Source organism: Nymphaea colorata, chromosome 8, assembly GCF_008831285.2.
Source record: "Nymphaea colorata isolate Beijing-Zhang1983 chromosome 8, ASM883128v2, whole genome shotgun sequence".
In the NCBI taxonomy this organism is placed as follows: Eukaryota; Viridiplantae; Streptophyta; class Magnoliopsida; order Nymphaeales; family Nymphaeaceae; genus Nymphaea; species Nymphaea colorata.
The window spans coordinates 10,717,460-10,740,040 of record NC_045145.1 but is presented as its reverse complement, the minus strand read 5'-3'; the positions used below and the strand labels follow the sequence as shown (position 1 = coordinate 10,740,040).

At 38.6% G+C, this 22,581-nt stretch overlaps 2 protein-coding genes across 3 annotated transcripts; both read right to left on the bottom strand.

Annotated features, from left to right (window-relative positions):
- Nucleotides 1-311: 311 nt before the first annotated feature.
- LOC116259296 (inositol-phosphate phosphatase) lies at nt 312-22,425 on the bottom strand. Of its 2 annotated transcripts, none has more exons than XM_050079172.1 (12): nt 22,122-22,425; nt 21,942-21,997; nt 21,796-21,846; nt 20,496-20,576; nt 20,300-20,403; nt 20,089-20,173; nt 5,286-5,340; nt 5,130-5,173; nt 1,037-1,105; nt 889-951; nt 724-780; nt 312-589 (listed from the first exon to the last, which is right to left on the bottom strand). In XM_050079172.1, the coding sequence occupies exons 1-11, from the start codon at nt 22,132-22,134 to the stop codon at nt 727-729; spliced, it is 675 nt and encodes a 224-aa protein (XP_049935129.1). In that variant the 5' UTR covers nt 22,135-22,425; the 3' UTR covers nt 312-589; nt 724-726. The 2 variants fall into 2 exon arrangements, with proteins under 2 accessions (XP_049935129.1, XP_031492895.1); XM_031637035.2 differs by having other exon boundaries at nt 851-951; nt 22,122-22,421.
- Nucleotides 16,260-20,032, bottom strand: LOC126410301 (uncharacterized). The gene is made up of 2 exons (XM_050079171.1): nt 17,977-20,032; nt 16,260-17,683 (listed from the first exon to the last, which is right to left on the bottom strand). The coding sequence occupies exons 1-2, from the start codon at nt 18,997-18,999 to the stop codon at nt 16,931-16,933; spliced, it is 1,776 nt and encodes a 591-aa protein (XP_049935128.1). The 5' UTR covers nt 19,000-20,032; the 3' UTR covers nt 16,260-16,930.
- Nucleotides 22,426-22,581: the final 156 nt, after the last annotated feature.

Sequence of the window (22,581 nt, the reverse complement as noted above, 5' to 3'; positions counted from 1 at the left end):
CAAGACAGGACTTACTAACCTAATTAGATCCTCGATCTTATTATCAAAAATTTGTTCCTTTCATTTATGGAGCAAAACACTTGTATGTCCAACTTCAGAGAACAACTTTACATTTGTCCACCAAGCTGATTATGCCTTGACAGTCCTACATTTTAGTTTTGAAGCTTTGCAAGTCAATCAAGTACACAAATGATGGGCATCGGTGTTTCACTGTTAGACTCTATAACTGCAATGTGTTGATGAGCTTGAACATGTATAATATCCAGGAATATATTAAAGATAAAAATTTAATAGAAATGCCAAAGAAGAACTCGGAGCAAAGAAATAGAATATCCAATGGTCATCATGTAACATCTAATGTACTGGCAAAAATGCACAATGGAAATAGAAACTTCTGCGATGGAGACCAAAAAGGACTTGGAAACATCGACTCAATTTGTTCAAGACACAAGTTAATAAATAACCTTTGAGACATAAGGTGATGAGAAGTAATCATGCAGTTTTCTTTAGAACATCAACAAGGAGGTCCTTCAAATGTGCATTTGACGCAGCAACCCGCTGAGACATTAGGTTAAAATCATCTCCTGATCTGAAGGAGAAACATAGGACAATATCAAACTCTGCAATAGGTAAAGATAATGCTAAAACCGATGTCTTATGGAAGACATCATAACATCATGACAAAATGATAAGATCAAACTACAATAACCATATAATTCTTACGGATCAAAGACATGGCCTCCTGCTTCTTGAACCATGAGAACCCCAGCAGCGACATCCCTGTACATGAAAGTTTATAGTCGATTATGAGAAATGGTTAAAATACATAATAAATAACTTAGAATCTCACCAAGGGCCACCAAAACCCAGTTCATAAAAAATATCAACCCGTCCACATGCAACACCACATAGATTCAAAGCACAAGATCCACTCATTCTCAAAGATTGCACCTGGCATAACAAAATGAAGAAAATTACAAGGTTGCAACAAGAGATAGTTCACTGAAATAGAAATTTGCTTTGAACACTGGTACACCTCAAAGAGCAGCGTGTTGATCCTATTTGTGGTGGCATCCACAGTAACTTGATCACGTTTTGTGCCAACCTAACAACAGAAAGAGCACAAGTGAGAAGTCATTGAAAGGTTATCCAAGCTATCTTTTCAGAAGGATAAATGGCACTAATCGACATTCTACTATTAGATTCTGTATGTTCTTAGGTACATTGAAATCTCATAGAGATGCAAGGAACAACAAAAAGATTTCTCCACCATCCATCCATCCCAGTAGAATACCATGCTATGACCTCAACAACAAAGGAGATTGTTTGGTTGAATAATCTACTTGAAGATGTCAGGATCCAACTTGAGAAACCATCCAAGCTGTGTTGGAACCAATGTTGTAAAAGGCGTATCATAACGTGTATCGGTTGGGCCAACCTATACACTGTATCATAATTCATGACGTATCGTAAATTAATTTTTTACTTCATAAAAATTAAAAAAATAGAGAAAAATCAGTAAAATCAGGAAAAACAAAGAAAATTTCAAAAAAAAAATGTGTTCTATATAAAAAACTCATCACATCATTCATAAGCCACAATATATTAACAACACATTCATAAATGAGAAGTAAGAAATTCATAATCACATAATAAGCATCCATCACGACTTTAAAGTTTAAACTTTAAAGTGCTTTAGATTACATTAAAAGTTCACAACATATAAGATGTCATGATTACCATCGATCAAGATCTCATCATCCCCACAGGGCCATGAGCAAACCTTCTTCTCCACGAGCGAGTTCTTCCCTAAGTCGACAATTTATCACATAAATGGGCAATTTTTTTAGAAAAACTAGTAAAACTTCCCCTTTCACAACTTTTAGACATGTTTAGAAAGAGGGAAAAAGAAGTCTCTTTGTATCGTACGATACGGGGTGTATCAAATGTTTCATACGATATGGCGGCACCCATATCACACGATACGGGCGGTGCACCTATGACACACCTATGACACACAAACGTATCGTGCATCGTAGGCGTATCGTTTGAAAAACCTATTGATACATATCGCACGATATGAAATTATGAATCACATTGGTTGCAACAACAAAAATGCTATTTATAGTACAAGGTATATTACTTCCCATGGGAGGGCAAACCGTATCGAGATGGACCGTCATTTTGTGGGAGAGGAATATCTAAAGAAGACTATTGAATTACCCTATGTCACATAGGTACGGGCCCGGGTACGGGTGCCGGTGCGGGTACGAACCATTTTTAAAAAACTTGGGTGCGGGGGTTCGGCCGTACACACACATGCACATATACATATATGTGTCAAAAAATTTCAAATAGAATAACATATTCGCACATATATATATCAAAAAATTACAAACACAATAAGATATTCATAAATCATAATCCAAAATTTATCATTCTTGATTCTCATTCTCCTTAGTCGCAAATTACTGCTCAACTGAGGCCGAGGAAAATCACGCGTGTACAGAAACATAAGCACAAACAAAAGAACAACATAAACTTTTACATAACAAGATAAAGGAGCTAGCGAAGCAAAAAACGAATCCCAACACTACGAAGCAAGAATGAAGAAAAAAGAGGGAAGTGGGACACTAAAATGAGGGTTTCAAAAATTTTAACGTTAAAATGATTTAAAAAGTTAAAATGCAAAAATCGTTAACATTAAAATCGAACAAATTTGGACTCAGTCAACTTTGACCGAATCTGAAAAAAGGTCAAAAATGACCTTGGGTGCGTTGTCTGCACCCGGTGCGGTCAACGCAGTACCCTGCCGTACCCAGGGCTGTACCCGTACCCGTACCGTGTGGGTACTCCTCCTTAGGAGGAGCACCCGTGTGACAGAGGAATTACCATATGTTTGATCAGAATGTCAGCCAGCACATTTGTTCCCCAAAGGACTGGAGCTCCTCATTTCTCTTTTCTTTTTGAAAACTTTACATTATCATACCATAAGTCTCAAGTGGGTGTTAGGATTTTCATTCTTAGGTCAGTCCTTGGCTAGTATTTTATTAGCCTTTTTTTAGCATTTTCATTATCCGTTTTTTGTATTTTCTTTGTACTTCATTTGTTTACTTTTTGCATTCCTTTTTCAGCTGGAAGTTTAGCTGTTTGAGCCGTTGGGCTACCCACTGGCTAGTTTTCTAGACGTTGGGACCCAAGAGCTAGTTCTTGTACCTGTAAATAAGACCTACTTGCTCCCTTGTATTTGATGCTTCTTTGAAGCTGTTTTCAGCACCGTTAAAGTAAGAGTGCCCTAGTGCACAGTTTTCCTCTCTATTGTCTGAGTGATAAATGTGTGAAGGAAATATTAGTTTCTTGTAATACAAGTGCTGAGAAGATTTTAAGAACATAGGTTTATACCTATATTTTGCCTTCTTACAAACTATTCACCTAGATTTAATTTCCTTCCAGGTTGTCAAAATCAGAAGTTAGCCACTGGTCGTTCAATATCATAAAAGCCTAATCCAGACTTTGCTGGTTTCAACTGGTCCAAGTTAATGAAATAAAAACAAATATATACAGAAATAGAAATCAAAATATATAAGTCAATCAGCAACATACGATTAACTAACAACTCACCCAAACTAGGGTCATATGAAGAAAAAGACCAATTGATTCTTCGTAGAAAAGGCTTATTATAAATTGGCTCATCGAAGAGTCTGAATCGCAAACACTGCAGATATGATTTTTATCATATAAATATCCTAATTATGAACATATGAAAGACTCCAATATTTGTGGATCAACATTACGAATAACCATGCACTAAGAGATTTCTAACCACAATACACATAAATACGAATCATTTCATGTAACTATAATTGATAGCCTAAAAGATAAATATACAATTGATACAGATCAAAAATCTAGATAGAAAGTATTTTAAATTGAAAATCACCAGTTTTTTACCACAGAAAGAATATTTTGACTAGGACCAGTACAGATATCGAAACTTTAATTAGTTATTAAAAAACAAAAACTACTAAAACTGGGAACAATAAGAAGGATATTATTTCTCTTTATATCAGAATTCATCAACAAAACTGAACAAAGCAAAAAGAGTTCTTTTTTGATACATACATGCATAAACACACACACACACACATAGACTAACTTTTAACTATAAACGTGTGTGGGATATATATATATATATATATATATATATATATATATATATATATTTGTGTATTATTTCCATCTACATATATATTATTTATCAGTAGTCACTTGGACCAGTTGGGCTGGCAAGTTCTGATTAAGTCTTTGTAGGGAACTAAACAACATGTGTCCAAATTCGGATTTTGAAAACTTAGATATATGTGGCATATATACATGTATGTCATTATCGATGTAATTTTTTTTTATATTTCTACATTTATTCTTGGTCTTTGTTTGGCTCTGGTCAAGATTAGATTTTGACCAAGACTAAGCTAGTCATTGTCTAGCAACAATGGCTAGTTCTCTAGACATTGGAGCTACCATAATGGCTAGTTCACTCTCCTTTTGCTGTATATATCAAGGGAATCACTCCCCTTTGCTTTCTATGATTCATTAAGTATTTTTTGCTTCTCTTTACACAAGAATTCTTTACTTTTAGGTGCCTGTATCCACTTGAGTGAGACCTGGAGCTGATTTTTATTGTATAAGCTTTTGTGCATATACAAGGGCTGAGCAGTGGATTGTATTCACTTGTTTTGGCTCCAATTACACTGATACCATGTTAAAATATACACACTAACACATGAGGACAACGTATCACTGAAGAAGCTCACTTTGTGAGATGTAGCAATAAAATGCCACGAACTTTATATGAAGCAACCTCCTTTACCCCAAAGGAGGTAAAAACACGTCCTGTCCTGAAGATAAGACTTACTAATGAGGGGTAACAAAAAATCAAGGAACTTCTAAGTTTGAAGTTAAGAATTACAACAAATATACTAAATGATATACACATTGTCAATGGCAACTATGGAATCAATGGACCCAAGAATACATGGGAGACTACCTAAGCTGTTGCGGAAAAAAGCTAATGACAATGATGTGCATTAAGTATATGTACAATTAGATGCCAAAATAATGTTTCCTACCTCAGTCGCAAGGAGTGCCTTGATCAATTCTGTCTGAGAGGATGCTGTTGACAACAACAATATAAAACTTTTCATTGAAAAGCACTTAAGCATAAGATCACATGATCCAACAATTTCATAATAGACATTCCTTCAAGTAATAAGAGCACAAAGTACCTTTTATTGGGTTGCCATTGAGAAAAGCTCCTTGTCCATGAACAGCAGTAAAGAGCTGCAAAGAACATATTAACACAATATTTATCGCTTCAATAAAATCAGATGAAGCACACATATAGAATACCAAAAAATGATATAAGCACAACTAACACAGAAACAAGCACCAGCTCTTATGTGCTGGTTATATATGTTTTAAGAGATTGCTAAATGCTATAGAAAACATAGGTTATCAAGAATATGTATACATATGCATATATATGCACATACATATATGATATAGGGTTTATATTCCCACAGTTGAATACAAACAAAATCAAGTGTCATTTTCTCCATCTTCTTACTAAATTCAGCCAACAAATGTGACTTTTACTCGGTTGGTTTATGTAATTTTTCCTTTTCTTTATGTATTTTCTTTGTTTCTTATTTTCTGCTTTCTTTTTTGTTTTGGCCTCTTTGACTTTGACTGGGAGTTGACTAGTCCCAATGGCTAGATTTCTAGCCGTTGGAACTAGTCCAACGGTGACTATTCACATGCTTTCCATGGGCTTTGAGACCTGTTTTTCTGTTGTACTGTAAGATTCAGCAATACAAGTTTGTGCACCTCTAGTTTGAGGTTTTTCTTGTGTGAGTTCTTGGTGAGGCTGGTGCCCTCAAGTTTATGATAATGAAGCATCTCTAACAGTTGTCCAGTCTGGTTTTCATGGTATCAGTCCAGCTCTGGTTTTCATGGTATCAGAGTCATTGCTTTGGCTTTTGGTTTTTCGTCTTTTGAAGACTTTGGAAATTAGATCTTGTTGTATGTGACCGAGGAATTCACCAACTGTTTGGTGAAATTGCTGAGAAGACAACTTACTATTTCCTGCAGCTAAGAACCTGCCTTCTTGCCAGAAAAACTGCTGGTACAAGCACCTGTTTAGTGGCTTTAGTATTGTCACAAGATTCTTTTGTTGCTGATTTCATGGATATCTTTCTCCGTGAAGCTCAACAACTCGATCACAACATACGAGACCTAAATTATTATCTCCCACCGCTTGGGGGCTATGGATTATTTTTGCTGCTGGGATCATTTTTTCTTCACGTGGCCAGCAAGCTTTATTTGTCCAAGTAAAAGATCTCTCCAAGGGAATTCTAAAACTGTAAGTAGATTACTTTTGTTGAACTTGTTCAATGGATTAAAAAAGTTTCCCCTCTTCCCTTTCCTAAACTTTTATCAACTATATCCAATGGGCTAGAAGTATGGAACATTTCATCTGTACTAAAAACCTTTAGGGACTAGTTGATGGGATGAAAATTGAACCTCAATTAGTCCTGACCAAAGTTGTTGATGAAAAGGCTAAAGAATTGGATGGAATGGAAAAAGAAAAGGTTGTGGTTGAATATAATGAGAAGTGAGAAGAGTGGAAGGTAGGTCATCACAAAATTATAACATGGATATTGACTTGTGTAGACAATGCTACTAGTGGGCAAATTTCAAAATTAAATTATGCTCAAGAAGCATGGGAATACTTAAAGAAAACTCACACTATGAGGGACGTAGCATATATGCATAATATTCAACTCAAGATTCACAATCTCCAACAAGGAGACAGATCCATTAAAGACTATGTGGCCGAAATAGATCAATTGTATGATGAGTGAAGCATATTTAAACCACATTGGGTTGATGCACAAGATTTTGTTTTAAGGGAAAAGCAAATCCAACGTGATAAATTTTATAAGTTTGTCATTGGTCTAAGACCCAAATTTGATGGTGTTAAAACTTCCTTTCTTCATCGTTGTTAAATACTTCTAGGAGTCGGTTAGAGGCTTTCTGAAATATTAGAAAGTTGAAATGGGTCTACTTTATTGTTATCTTATTTTTAGTGGAATTTGTAAATTTGTTAACACACCCTAATCTCTTTTAATATGAGATTAGGGTTACGTGAATAGAGATCAGAAAGTTTCCTCTCTCTCTCTCTCTCTCTCTCTCTCTCTCTCTCTCTCTCTCTCGCCCCTTTCTTCCTCCAATATTCAACATGGTATCAGAGCAACGGACCTAGGGCTGTGCAATCTAGGGTTTCACGCTCCTTCCCTCCTTTCTCATCTCTTCCTTCAAGCTAGGGTTTCACGTCTAAAGTCCCTACTGATTACAAAAGAAACAATCAAACTGTTTGGTGGAAAGGGGCTAATCACGTTTAACATGTAGAGATGTGATTAGCACCATTGTATTGTTGTTAATGACGTTAAGTTGCCGAAAAACAAAAACAACAAATCTGATGTCGTTGTGTACCAGATCTGACTCAGTTGCTGCCGTGGAAGAAGGTCAAGCCAGAGAACGTTTGATTGACTAGGGCATGCTGATCTGCTTGGTCATGTAGTGCACGTGGATCCTCATAGTTAAAGGTATGTTTTGTTGGCAGCTTTGAAATCGTATGAAGGACCAGCATTGTTGAAGTCAAGTAGTGTAGACAGGTTTCAGTTTTTATGGAGGGACAGCATCGTTGAAGTCAAGTGGTGTAGACAGGGTACAGTTTTTTTTTTTAACATAGTTGAAGTTCAGTGGAGCTGTCAAACCTGTGCATGTTTGCTGCCTACTATCTATATCTGAAATTGCAGACTGATATCTACATCTGAAAGTAGTTATCTACGTCTGAAACTAGTCTGCTATTCTCTGGTTGTGTTCATCCTGCTGCACGTCTTTTGGTTGTGATCTCTGTGTTCTATTAATGTTTTTTCTACTATGGCTGACAGTAGTAGGTCAGAAGGGTCTAATGAATACAAGATGACTGGTAACTCTTTCTCTTATGAAACCACAATCAAACTTGATGGTTCAAATTATGAAATTTGGTTGAGGGTATTTATGATGTCTGCGGCTGGTTATAGGAAGAAACATATTCTTGAAGAAGATGAACCTCTTGAGAAAAAGGGGAAATATGCTGCTTGGGATGAAGATAATAACATTGTAATGTCATGGATCATGAACAGTGTAGAGTCTCGTATCGCTCCAACAATTGCATACTACACCAAAGGTAAGATATGTGGTCTTTCTTAAAGAAGACACATTCTCATGTTACTAATGTTATTAAGATTTTACAATTGAAAGAGGAGCTTTGTAATACACAGCAAGGTGATCAAGACCTATCACAATATTTTGCTACATTGGCTGCTGCATATGGACGGTTAAAAGCTCTTCGCCCACCTTGCAAGCACTGCTATGCATCTCATTTTGAAACTGGCATGATAGCAAAGTTTCTATCTGGGTTATCTTCAGAGTACTCTGTGGCAAAGTCTCAAATCCTCACAAGCAGTGATCTTCCAGACTTAGCAGACACATATAATAGGCTGAGTCGTCTTGCAATCACTCTTTCTCAGCCTACACATGACAAACAGTTTCTGCACTTGTGATATCAAGAGGGTGTGGCCATAGTTCTTTTGGTGGCACGATGGAACATGGTACAGGCCATGGTGGCAAGAGCACTTCTTTTATCCAGAAATGTTCCTAAAAATTTTTGGGCTAAAGCTGTTTTAACATCAACTTACTTGATTAATAGAATGCCTACGAAAATCTTGAAACATATCGATGATTCTAATGATCAGGATCAAGTTGCTCGTATGACCTCTGTTGGAACTCATATTGTAGTTGCTTCTATTAAACAATGGTCTATTTTTCAAATGGACATTAAAAATGTTTTTCTACATGGCAATTTAAATGAAGAAGTTTTCATTAGTGTCCCTCCTGGACTTGACTTGCCTCAAGATAAAGTTTTACGACTTAAGAAAGCTCCTTATAGTTTAAAACAAGCTCCCAAGGCCTAGTTTGACAAGTTTAGCAGTGTCATGTTTGATCAAGATTTCCGATCATGCTATTCAGATACTGCCATGTTTGTGAATAACACTTCAATAGGCATAATTATATTGTTGTTATATGTTGATGATATGGGAATTACAGGCAGTGATGATAAAGGAACCATAAAAGTAAAACAATTTCTTAAGAATGACTTTCAAATGATTGATTTAGGAAGACTAACGTATTTTTCTTGGAATTGAAGTTGCCTATAGCAAAAAAGGCTATTTGCTTTCACAAATGAAGTTTGCTAGTGAGATAATTCACAAAGCAGAGATGTCAGATGACAAAATTGTAGACACTTCAGAAGCTCTAAAGTAAAAATAAAGATTGATGATGAAGAGATACTAGAGAACCCCACTCCATTTCGACAAATTGTTGATGTTCTCTCTTATCTCTCTATCACCAGACTAGATATCCCTCCTGCGGTTTATGTTATACCAATTCCAACAAAGGCCTACTTCAGTACATATAGGGGTGGCAATAAGAATTGTGCATTATGTCAAGAATACAATCAACAAAGGGCTTTTCTTATCTTCCTCTTCTAAATTAGAATTAATTGCTTATACAAATGTTGATTGGAGTGGAAATCTCAATAATAGGCATTTCACCACTGGTTTTTGTGTGTTTTTAGGTAATTTGTTAATTTCTTGGCGATGCAAGAAACAGAACAAGGTGTCTCTATCATCAACTGAAGTTGAATGTCAAACCATGGCATCTACAACAATAAAAATTGTGTGGCTCCAAAGATTATTGAAAAATATGGACAACACCTCTACCATAGGAATGGGGTAATTGTTCTTAACCGTTATAGCATTCAATGTCCTGTAACGTAATGTAAAACAAAAATGCCATGTACCATCCGTTTTTACTAGAAGGGCTGGAGACACCTGGACAATCGCAGCCAACCCTACTCTTTGATCATCAGCAACATTCTGGCTATCGAAAAATTTCTCAGCCTTGTCTTCGCCCACAAACTTTGGGAAATCAACCCTGGGCAACTTGGTGTAGCCCATTCCTTCACCAAAATGTCGATTTTTTGGAGGTATACCTAGATTTCCTGTGGGAGACTACGTCCCCGGGGTGCGCAGGTGTTGACCTCTCCCATGGAGGTCTCGCGACTTCTGTGGGCATTCTCTGACCCATTGCTTGCTAACGTTTGGGTCACCAGCTCCCTCAGCAAAGCAGTCATGGTTTGATTCTCTGCTACCAGCATCTGCATCCTTTGTGTGACGTCGGACAGCTGCTGGTCCAGCTGTCCTACGTTCTTCTCCATCAACTCCATCCTACCGGACATCACTCTATGATCAACCTCAGCCTATTTTCGCATGCCCTCCAACGCCGTCAGGGTCGCCATGCTCTGATACAAGTTGATAGTCTTTCAGCTATTAATAAGACACTAACTCTCACGCACACTACTAAACCCTCTCCAACTTAGGGTTAGTCCTCAAGATTGCCTTTTCATTTGATAAAACTGGGGTTCACTATGCTACCTGGTTACTCACATATGTTGATGACATTGTCATCATCAGAAGCTCAGATGATCATGTTCAAGAAGTGATGAACTTGTTGATTCAAACTTTCAAGATGATGTGAATTGCAATACATAGTTCATGAGGTGATAAACAAAAATCACATCTTGAACCAGCCAATCTTTGATACCATGTAGATGGTATCTTCTTCAGTCAAGACAACGGCATGAACACTCTTTCTCACACAACCAAAAAGGAGTTACACAAATAGCCACACCCAAACCAAGAGCTTCACATGCACTAACAATACCCACAAAAATACTGTCAAGAACTAGGCAAGAGCTCAAAGATATATAGAAAGATAGCTTTACAAGAGGTTCCAAGAAGCATACAAAGAAATGGGAAAAGCACCCTTGTAATATATACGCCGAGGGAGAAGGGAATCACCTAACCTAACCACTCAAGACTGGTCAACAGTTAGTTCAGGCACACAAAAAACCGAAAAATTACAAAATACAAAAATGAAAAAAAAAGGAAAAAATAACAAGTACACCTAACAATAAATAAAAATATATATAAATACAATATATACATTCTCACAAAAATACAAAAGAATACATATAAACAATGAAAATACACATTTTAACAGATAGGCGGGTCAGGTCAACCAACCAGTTTCAGTGCTTACTGTACCATGTGATGTGGAGTGCATTCTTGTAAAAAAAAAAGGAGGCTGAGACTTTACAAAGGCTATAGCTCGTGTGGGTTTTACACATTCTTATGAGTTGTATGAGAGAGGTAGCTCGTGTGTTCAAAGTGAAGCCAACACATTTGTGGCCAATTTTGTGCATTGGAGCTCGATTTCTCTCACTTCTTGTTTGGGGGCCTTTGTAGACTGCCTTTTCCTTGAGGAATAATGTCTTCCAATCAATGTTGTAAAAGGTGTATCGTATAGCATAGCGTATCGTAAAATGAATTTTTTAATTTAAAAAATATTAAAAAATTAGAGAAAGTAGAGAAAAATCATAAAAAATCTGAAAAAATAAACAAAAAAACAGAAATCAAGAAAAATGTATTCAAATATAAAAAAGATCATCATACATAAAGAACATTCATGTGTATCAACAACACATTCAAAAATAAGAAATCAGAGCATAATAGACATCCATCACAATTTTAAACTTGAAAATTTTATAGAATCTTAGGACTTAGAGTCTTAGGACTTATATTACATCACAATTTCATAAGTTCAAAACATATAGTTATCATCTTTCACTATTCCATGGTAATATCTGTCAAAATCAATGAATCCTCAGTGATTTTTGATGAAAATGGGCAAAATCTGTCCCTCCCACATCTCTTGGAGTCATTAAACACAAGAGAGAGAGGGATGAGTGTTTAAATGGGCCACTGGACCCCTTTTTTGTCTTTTTCCCCATATCATACGATATCACCCGTATCGTACGATACGAGGGTGTATCACCTATATCATACAATGCGGGCGATACGCTTACGATACACGAGTGTATCATGTATCGTAAGCATATCGTACTAAACCTATACGATACGTATCGTACGATAGCTTCCAATGACCCGGCATGGTGATTATAAGTTGGAGAGTTTCATATAATTTTGATGTGTAAGTGTGCATACAGTGTGCCCATACATTGGAGTAGTTCTTGTTAGTCCTTAACTTAGATTCAGCAATGCCTTTGAATACTGTGATATTGAGCATAAATTTATCAATTATGTGAGTTTTAAAAAATATTGTAAAATTTTCCTTGTGAAATTGATGTATACATGGTTCACTTGATACATTTAAGTTGCACCCAGTTGACCAACTAGAACGTGTTTGTCCATGGTTTAATTTGCCATGCCATGTCATACGAGATTGCCCTCATATGTTTGTTTGAGAGGAAGTCATTTCATGGACAGGGTTGTAGTAGACAATCCAAATCTAGTAGTCCCAATCTTAAAGATAATGTTGATTTTTACACAATTGAATAGCATCTTCAGTTATGAAGATGAGGATGAGGCACCACCAACTGTTAGACTTACATGTAAATATGTTCTGCACTTATTCATCAGCATATGTATATACATATATACATATGTTTGTGAATAAATATATAACATATATAGGTTTATTTTGTAATTTTTTTCTGTAGTATCATTTTTATTTTTCTGTTTTCTGCTGCAACTTTGTGTAGCATGGAGTCAATAGCTAGCTCATTCAAAATTCTCTATAAACGCATTGTAGATTTTCTTAATCTCTCTCTTCTAGAGATTTTATTTCTATCTTTCGGTATTGATAAGAATTCAATAAGGATTACTTCTTCTGTTGTGTGCCTTAGAGCACACCAAGAGCTTCATTCTTTATTGGTGCTGTGAGTGTTGAACATATACATCTGAATATACTACAAGTTTACACCAAGATCACCACCACCAACGTCAAGGAGAATCTAGTGGAACAGAAGGATTTACATGAAGAATTTATACTTCTTGTGCTGATTAGTCAAGAACTTTTATCTTGCAGATTTACATTTTAGAACTAAACACTTAAAGAGTTTTAGCCTTCATCACACTGACACTCCTAAAAGGGCATCATACCCATTTCAATTGTGTTGGACACGAATGTGGATATGGGACACGGCTTGGACATGGCCGATTGATTTTTTGAATTTTTTAGTATAATGTGTTATTTTTTGTATAATGATTTTATATTTTATAAATATAAACTATGAATATATGTGCTTGGTTGCTGCAGATCTTATTGTTGCTCTCTCTCTCTCTCTCTCTCTCTCTCTCTCTCTCTCTCTCTCTCTCTCTCTCTCTCTCTCTGTGTGTGTGTGTGTGTTTATATGTATAATATATATGTATGTGTACGGCCTTGTCACTGCACCCAAGTTTCTTAAATGTTTGGCACCAGTGTCTAAACCTGCATGAATGTCCACAATTTTATATTTATATGTGTCAATGTTTTCTTATGGGGACCAACTGCCACTCTCTCTGTAGTTCAGTCATGACTATTCATATCATTCCCTAAAGTATCTTCAGGAATGAAAAGGATTTTATTCTATTTTCAAAAGTCACAAATGTTAAAAGAGAATACCTTCACTCAATGTTATAAAAGGCGTAGCATATCGCGTATCGGTCGGGCCGACCTATACGCCGTATCGTAACGTATCGTAATCGTAAAATTAATTTTTTAATTTTAAAAAATATTTAAAAATCAGAAAAAATAGAGAAAAATTATTAAAAATCTGAAAAAATGAACAAAAAATCAGAAATCAAGAAAAATGTATTCAAATATAAAAAAGATCATCATACATAAGGAACATTCATGTGTATCAACAACACATTCAAAAATAAGAAATTAAATATTCAAAATAACATAATAATCATTCATCACAATTTTAAACTTGAAAATTTTATAGAATCTTAAGACTTAGAGTCTTAGGACTTGGAGTTTTAGGACTTAGATTACACCACAATTTTATAAGTTCAAAATATATAGCTATCATCTTTCATGATTTAACAATAATATCTCCCAAATCGATGAATCCTTGGTTATTTTTTATAAAAATGTGCAAAATCTCTCCCTCATACATCTCTTGAAGTCTTTAAATACAAAAAGAGAGAGAGGGAGGAGTGTTTAAACTTTAAAAAATAAAAAAAATTGTGTTTTAACCTGTATTGTACGATACGGGGGTGTATCACCCCGTATCGTGCGATACAGCGCCCGTATCGCACGATACGCACGCGTATCGCATATCGAATACGTATCATATAGGTTTCTTTAACATATATGATACGTATCGTACGATACGGATAACAGCTTCACTAATAGGAACTACAATCTACATCAAAGTACCATCAAAAAAATTTTAAGTTTCTGTAGAAACACGAAGACCAAGAATAAAGGAATACGATGAACATGATGTAACGTGGAAAAACCCTCAGCTTGAGGAAAAAAACCACGAACGAGGAGGAACTGGCGCCCACTAGCGACCAGACTCTCTCTCTCTTAAGATTTCATTAAAACTTTAGATTAGGGTTTCCAATGATATAAGTATGCCCTAATTAGGACATACTAGATCGGGTCCAGACCCGGACCCAAACACCAAGATCCGTCAACACTCCCCCTCAAGTTGGGCATACATATCAAACATGCCCAACTTGGATACATTTCTCTCGAATGAAGTTGAAGATAGAGCTTTCGTCAGAATATCAGCGGTTTGGTCTTCAGACTTCATGTAAGGTAAAATTAACTCTTTAGCAATGAAGTGATGATCAATCTCAACATGCTTTGTTCTGTCGTGTAGAACAGGGTTATTGGCTAAGTTGATTGCAGACTTGTTGTCACAATACATCTTCATTGGCCCTTCAACCTTTATTCCGATATCAGTCAGCAATATTTTCAGCCATAGCAACTCTGACACTCCCATAGCAATGGCTCTATACTCTGCCTCTGCACTAGATCGAGAACACACATCCTGCCTCTTGCTCCTCCAGACAACAAGATTTCCTCCCAAGTAGACACAATATCCTGTGGTAGACCGTCTGGTATCAGCACAACCTGCCCAGTCTGCATCGGAGTATCCCTCAATCTCTACATTCTCTTGTTTCACATACAAGAGTCCCTTGCCAGGATTTCTCTTCAAATAGCACAATATTTTGTCCACAGCCTTCAGGTGTATATCAGTAGATGCATGCATGAACTGACTCAGTACATTCACCGCAAACGTAATATCTGGTCTTGTAAGGGTAAGATAAATCAACTTTCCAACCAGACGTTGATATCTTCCCTTAACTTCTTCACAGAGCAGCTCTCCATCTTTAAGGCTTAGCTTGTGTCCAGTATCAAGTGGGGTAGAAGCGGGTCTACATCTCAGTTTACCAGTCTCCTCCAATAGATCTAATGTATATTTCCTTTGGTTTAGTACAAGGCCAATACTAGATCTAGCAATCTCAATACCAAGAAAATACTTCAGTTTGCCAAGATCCTTGAGATCAAATTCAGTAGCCAGTAACACTTTTAACTTGAAGATCTCCTCATCATCATCCGTGACAATCATGTCATCAACATATACAAGTAAAAGTGTGACTCTGCCCTCCTTTTTCTTCACAAATAGAGTGTGGTCTCCATTCCTTTGATTGTACCCATGATGTTGCATCACTCGTCGGAGTCGTTCGAACCATGCTCTAGGCGACTGCTTGAGGCCATATAAAGCCTTTTTTAGCTTACAGCAATTCTCTGATTCTTCATATCCTGGGGGCATATGCATATACACTTCTTCTTCGAGATCACCATTGAGAAAAGCATTCTTAACATCGAGTTGGTACATCCTCCACTCATTGAGACATAACAACTCTAACTGTCTTCATTTTTGCAACTGGAGCAAAAGTCTCTAAATAATCAATCTCATATTTTTTACTAAACCCCTTGGCCACAAGACGAGCTTTGTATCTTTCAACACTTCCATCGGGTTTGTACTTAATGGTATACACCCACTTGGATCCAACCAAGTGAGCTGCCTCAGGAATCTCCACAACTTCCCATGACATGTTTCTTCTCAAGGCTTCCATTTCTTCTTTCATAGCATCCGCCCACTTGGAATCACTTTGAGCTTCAGCAACGGTCCTGGAAATCACAGCCAAAGAAAGAGAAGATACAAAACACTTGTAATCTTTGCTAAGTCTAAAATAAGATACAAAATTACCAATCGGGTGTTGAGTGCATGACCTGACACCTTTCCTCAGGGCAATGGGAAGATCTTCATTTTTCTTTTCAACCCCATCTTGAATCTTCAAGGTAGGACTTGGTTCATCCAGGGAAGGAATGGCATTGGGATTGAAAGTAGATCTCGCACCACAAGTCACCTCCTCTGTCCGAGCACCTCGTCTAGAGTAGACCTGTCCAAACAAACGATGACCTTCCTTCTCAGTTCCAGTGTCACATCCTTCCTCCTTCTCAGGTACATCAACAACTGTGAGAGGTTCTCCTTTCTTATAGTCTAAAAATTCTGTAAATTGAATCTCCTGACTTTGAGAATACTCTTCCCTAACCACAAACTTCTCCCCCTGAAGAGGATTCTCACAAAAGTAAGAGGCATGTTCCAAGAAGGTAACATCCCGTGTAACATAAACTCGACCAGTGGTAGGATCAAAACACTTATACCCTTTCTGAGTAGGAGAATACCCAACAAACACACCCTTAATAGACCGGGGATCAAGTTTCTTGACATTGGGACTGTGATCATGAATAAAACACACCCAGCCAAAAACACGAGGAGGGAGGAGAAAAGGTTGACGACTTCTCGAAATTAAAGAATGGGGAGTCCGACCATTCAACACACAACTGGGCATGCGGTTGATGAGATACACACTAGTGAGAACTGCATCACCCCAATAGTGCTTTGGAAGATTCCTCTGAAATAAAAGGGCTCTGGTGACATTAAGGAGCTGGCGATTCTTTCTCTCAGCCACCCCGTTTTGTGGGGGAGTATAACTACAGGACGTCTCGTGAACAATCCCCTTTTTTCGAAAGAACTCCTCAACTGGCTGACACATATACTCACGGGCATTATCCGACCGAAAGGTTTAACCGTTCCACCATATTGAGTTTGCACAAGTAGAATGAAGGTTTCTATGATATGAGGTACCTCACTTCGATCCTTTAACAAGTACACAAAGGTGGTCCGAGAGAAGTCATCAATAAAAGTTATAAAATATTGAAAACTTTGACGGGTATGAATTCCCGAAGGCCCCCACACATCAGAGTGAACCAAGGAAAAAGCTTCATTAACACGACTAGTAGAAATAGGGTACGAAGCCCTCACATGTTTGGCAAACTGACATACATCACAAGAAATCAACGACAAATTCAGAGTGGAACACAAATCGGGAAACAACTGTTTCAAAATCCCAAAAGGTAAATGCCCAAGGCGTTCATGCCAATACAAGAAGGACTGAAGACAATCTTCTCTGTGCTTTTCTGTCATGCTGATCGCTGTCACAAGAGCCGTGGCCACGCGTATGGGAAGACGATATAAGTCATCAGACGCCAAACCAATCTCAATCCTCTTCCCTGTCGCCAAGTCCTGCAAAATACAACGAGTTGCAGAAAAGATGAGTTCACAATTCAACTCTTTAGTAAGTTTACTGACTGACAAGAGATTTAAGGGAAACTGAGAGACATGTAATGCTCTTCGCACATGAAATTTGTCCAACAAGGACAAACTCCCTTCTCTGGCCACAGATGTAGAGGAACCATCTGCAAGAGATGCACGTTCCCTTCCAGAAGACAACTTATACTCATGAAACAATTTAGGGTTACCCGTCATGTGGTGAGTAGCACCACTGTCCACAATCCATTCCCCTACACAAGAGTTACCTTTATCCCTACAATGGCAAGAGCATGACTAGCCTTTATCTCATCTGATGCCTCAACCTGATTGACATCGATCCGACCCAAATAAGCCCTCAGTTCCCGAAGTTGTTCAGCAGAAATGGAGATCTTTCCTCCACTAGATTTTGTCTCCTCAGAGACAGTCGGCTTCCCATTAGATGATTTCCCTTTGTTACCCTTTTTCTCGGGATGAAGACCCCAACAAAAATCCACAGTATGACCATTCTTCTTGCAATGAGTACATCTACGAAGAGATCTAGTGGTGCGTCCAGGACCCCGACTAACAAGAGCAGATCTCTCATTATATGACATGAGATTTCTCTTTCCCCCAGCAGTAACCAGCCTCCTCTGTTCTTCAGCTTCAACACGAGAATACACATCCTCAATACTCGACACTTCTCCTGAATTCAGAATCTGGCTTCTAACACCTTCAAACTCATCATTTAAACCAGCTAATAAGAGGAACACCCTATTTTCCCACTCTTTAGCAACATGAAGTGCCTGATCATAAGGACAATGCCACTTAATGTCATAATAATAATCAAGAACCTCCCACTTGGCTTTCAAAGCCCCATAATAATCTGCAACAGATAAGTTCCTTTGACGAATTCCATAGACAGTCTTCATGAGTTGGTAAGTCCGGATAGTTGTTTTCTTCTGGCCATACATTTGCTCCAAAATCACCCACATGTCTCTCGCAGTCTTCTTTCGAAGAATAAGGGGTTGGATATCAGCTGAAACAGAGTTGACAATCCAAGTTTTTACTTGATTATCCTCAAGAAACCAAGTGTCCCACACACCACTTGTCTCTGCCAGTTCAGGTTTTCTTCCATTGATATAGGCAATCCGACCGCGGCCTGCAATCCCCATAGTCATAGCAGCCGACCACGAGACATAGTTCTCCTTGGTAAGGCGAATAGTTGTGACTTGAACGGGAACATTCTCAGGTCTATAAGACCCAATTTCAGATTGATCAGTGTTGACGGTGGACGAGGAAGACGCTGCCATAATCACAGACCAGCGCTATAAAGAGAGCAGAAAAGGAACAGTAGCAGCGAGCAGCGGCAGACGATGAAGTAGGCAAGGCAAGGCACAACGGCAGACGATGAAGCAGGCAAGGCAAGGCAGCAGGCAAGGCAGACGGTGAAGGGGGGGCAAGAAGCAACGGACAGGGAGCGTCGGGCGACGTTGAGGCAACAGGGCGACAAGGAGCGTCGGGCGACGCTGAGGCAGCAGGGCGGAGCGTCAGAAGCAGGGCGGCAGAGGCTAGGCAGCGGCAGGGCGGCAACAGCTGGTGACGCTGGGACTCCACCGGGCGACGCAGGGACTCCACCAGGCGATGGAGTAACAACGGGCGACGCAGTTGGAGACGCTGGGGGCGGCGGCGGCAACGTTCTCAGGCGATGCAGCCAGAAGATGCACCGTCGGGCACAACAGCCTTCGTCGAGGTCCACCGGAGCTTCACAGCGGCAAGCAGGGCAGAAACAGAGTCTCCGGAAAGAACTCCAGAGGGCGTCGAGGCGTCGCCGGAGCTCCAACGGCGTCGAGTGAGGCGCTAGAAAAGACGCCGGAACTCCAACGGCGCCGAGTGAGTTGTTGGAATAGATGCCTGAACACCAACAGCGTCGGGCGATGACCGCGTCCCCATCGGGCAGCAAACACTAACGGCACGGCGTCGGGCGATGGTCAATGAACAGTGCCGGCACGAGTCCTCCTCTCACACGACCACAACAGAAACAAAACGCGAATCAGACACGCCGGAACTTCACGGCTCTGATACCATGTAGAAACACGAAGATCAAGAATAAAGGAATACGATTAACATGATGTAACGTGGAAAAACCCTCAGCTTGAAGAAAAAAACCACGAACGAGGAGGAACTGGCGCCCACTAGCGACCAGACTCTCTCTCTTTTAAGATTTCATTAAAACTTTAGATTAGGGTTTACAATGATATAAGTATGCCCTAATTAGGACATACTGGATCGGGTCCAGACCCGAACCCAAACACCAAGATCCGTCAACAGTTTCTATTGCCTGGAATGCTTGATAATTAAGCACATAAAAATATAAACATCACAAGCATACATATGCTTACCTCATTGATTATTGGGTTGTATATAACACCAACAGTAGGAATTTTTCCGATTGTAAGGCCAATTGAAACACAAACAAAAGGGAACCTGAAAAACACCCATCATTAAGATAAGCATCAAGCACTTTGCAGACTTTGAGTGTGTAGTCCATTGAAATCTTGCAAGAAAATATTCTAAATGTAAAGAACACAAGAAAACGGAACCAGTCCATACCCATGAACAAAATTGGTTGTTCCATCAAGAGGATCAACTATCCAAGTAGGATCATCAGTCAGTTCTACAGTTCCAAGTGATGCAGAAGTTTCTTCTCCTATAAACTTTGAAAATAGAAATGGTCATCATGATAATGACGGTTCAGTAACAGCTCTCTCCATTCCCTATCCAGTGGAAATTTACCCACATATAATACCTTATGGTCAGAAAAATGCTTTTTGAGATGATTGAATATAAGCTCTTCACAGGCCTTATCAGTCTCGGTAACCAGATCAACCTTCAATGGGATAAAAAAAAGAAAAAAAGGAGTCACTGAAAGAATGGGAAAAGGAAACGTATACACATATGGCCTGGTAATCAGCTAAATTTTCAAAAGTTAAGGAGGCATCTCCAGCTTGAATACAGTGTTTGTGGTCTGGCGTAAAAGCCAAAGCATAGGTGGATTTGTGCTCCCCAGGGATCAAACAAAGAAAACAGATGAAAAGAAAAGTGGAGAAAGGAAACAAATCGAGAAAAGATGGGACATTAAAAGGAATGTAAAGAAAAACACATCAGTGTAAATAGTCCAAGCATACAAAAGCCAAATGTTTAGCAAGCATCAAACGCAACAAAAACAAGCTAATATGGTATTCCCTATAAAGATTAAAGCGTTACTAGATTAGACTAAATTATCCAGACATTGAACAAAAGTATTGCACATGCAATGATCTCCAATAAGAGAAATAAATTTAACTGACATTCAAATACACTAATGAAATAAAGCAGTCTCGGTTACCAGGAATTGGTTGCCACAAAAGCAAACACAGACTAAATTGAATTCCTATACGGGAACCAAGTCATGTACATATTATCAGTCAACATTTAAACTACTGATACCACCTTCATGGGGGAATCAACGTTTTCAACAATCGATATTCTTTGGCATAATGTAGAGGAACAATTTTCATTGCAAAAGAATGACAAGTGCCGTTCACAAACTTGAACAGAAGGGAAGCTTTCAATCATTGTCCAATGGACTAATTAATTAGTATCACCATGCCAAACTGTGTAAAAAAAAAAAAATAGTATTTGGGTTACGCCTAGAAGGTGTTCATACACACACACACACACACAAACATTAGTTGCCCTCATCGAATTCCACATCTGATTCTAGAAAGACCCACAAGCAAATCAAGACCAATAAAAGGACGAGAACAAAAACAGGACCAATAAAAGGACACGAGTAGAAAAACCAAAAATTCAAACCACACCTGAGAAACAAGACGTGCAAGAAGTACCAGCGGTAGACGATTAATACGGAACAGAACCCAGTAGTTTAGGGGAAAAACCATTGCTCACAGTAATCTCCATATTGAGGGAAAATAGTTCGTTTTCACTTTCACAGAACTTGAATGCATAAAAGAATCACAACCTAAGGAGCGCAACAAACATATAACAACCAGAATAAAAACAACCCAAATAGCTTAGGTACCACAATGCACTCCTAAAATAATTACCTGGCCTTTATGCTCTACATGTTTTGATTGGTAAAATCCTTTACGGATCACCTAAATATCACCAACCAATCAAAATTAGAACTCCAACCAGAACACTGCCAAGCACCAACTTTACCAATTTGCAAGGGGGGGAAAGAATCTCTTACATCTCCAGCTCCTTTCGCCGCTTCAATCGCCACAATCAGGTACGTTCCGACAACATCTTTTTGGGTTCATGCATAGGGCAAAACAAGTCAAAACTAATTCAACTAGACATGACACAGAACCCTAATGAATTAAAAGGAGAAACAAGGACCTCCACAAACAGATAATGATTAGAGAAATACCATTGTGCCCCATTATTGAGGAACCTAATATTTGTTGCCTCGACGAACCAGAGAGAGAGAGAGAGAGAGAGAGAGAGAGAGAGAGAGAACGCGTAGCTCGATTTTCGCGCACTCCGTATGAAGATGGACACGGGACCAAGGAAGTACGCGGGAGTCTGAGTGGTTAACGAGAGGCCGAATATTCGGTGGTTGTTCCGGAAAGCTTTTTGGGTCGCGTTAGATGCTTCCATGCAGCCATATGTTCGTTTCCCGAACAAAGGACGTCACTGGGGTTTCCTCCCGCAACTCCACGTGCTTGGAGGCGTCCAATTACCACAACCCCACCATAAACCAGTCGAGCTCCAACTTAATTTAAAACTCGAGTTATAAACTAAGTCATTTTCGAGTTATTCCAACTCAACTCGTTTAAACCCCATTCGACTCATGTTTCCTTGTTTACCAATTATTAAAGGCATTTCGA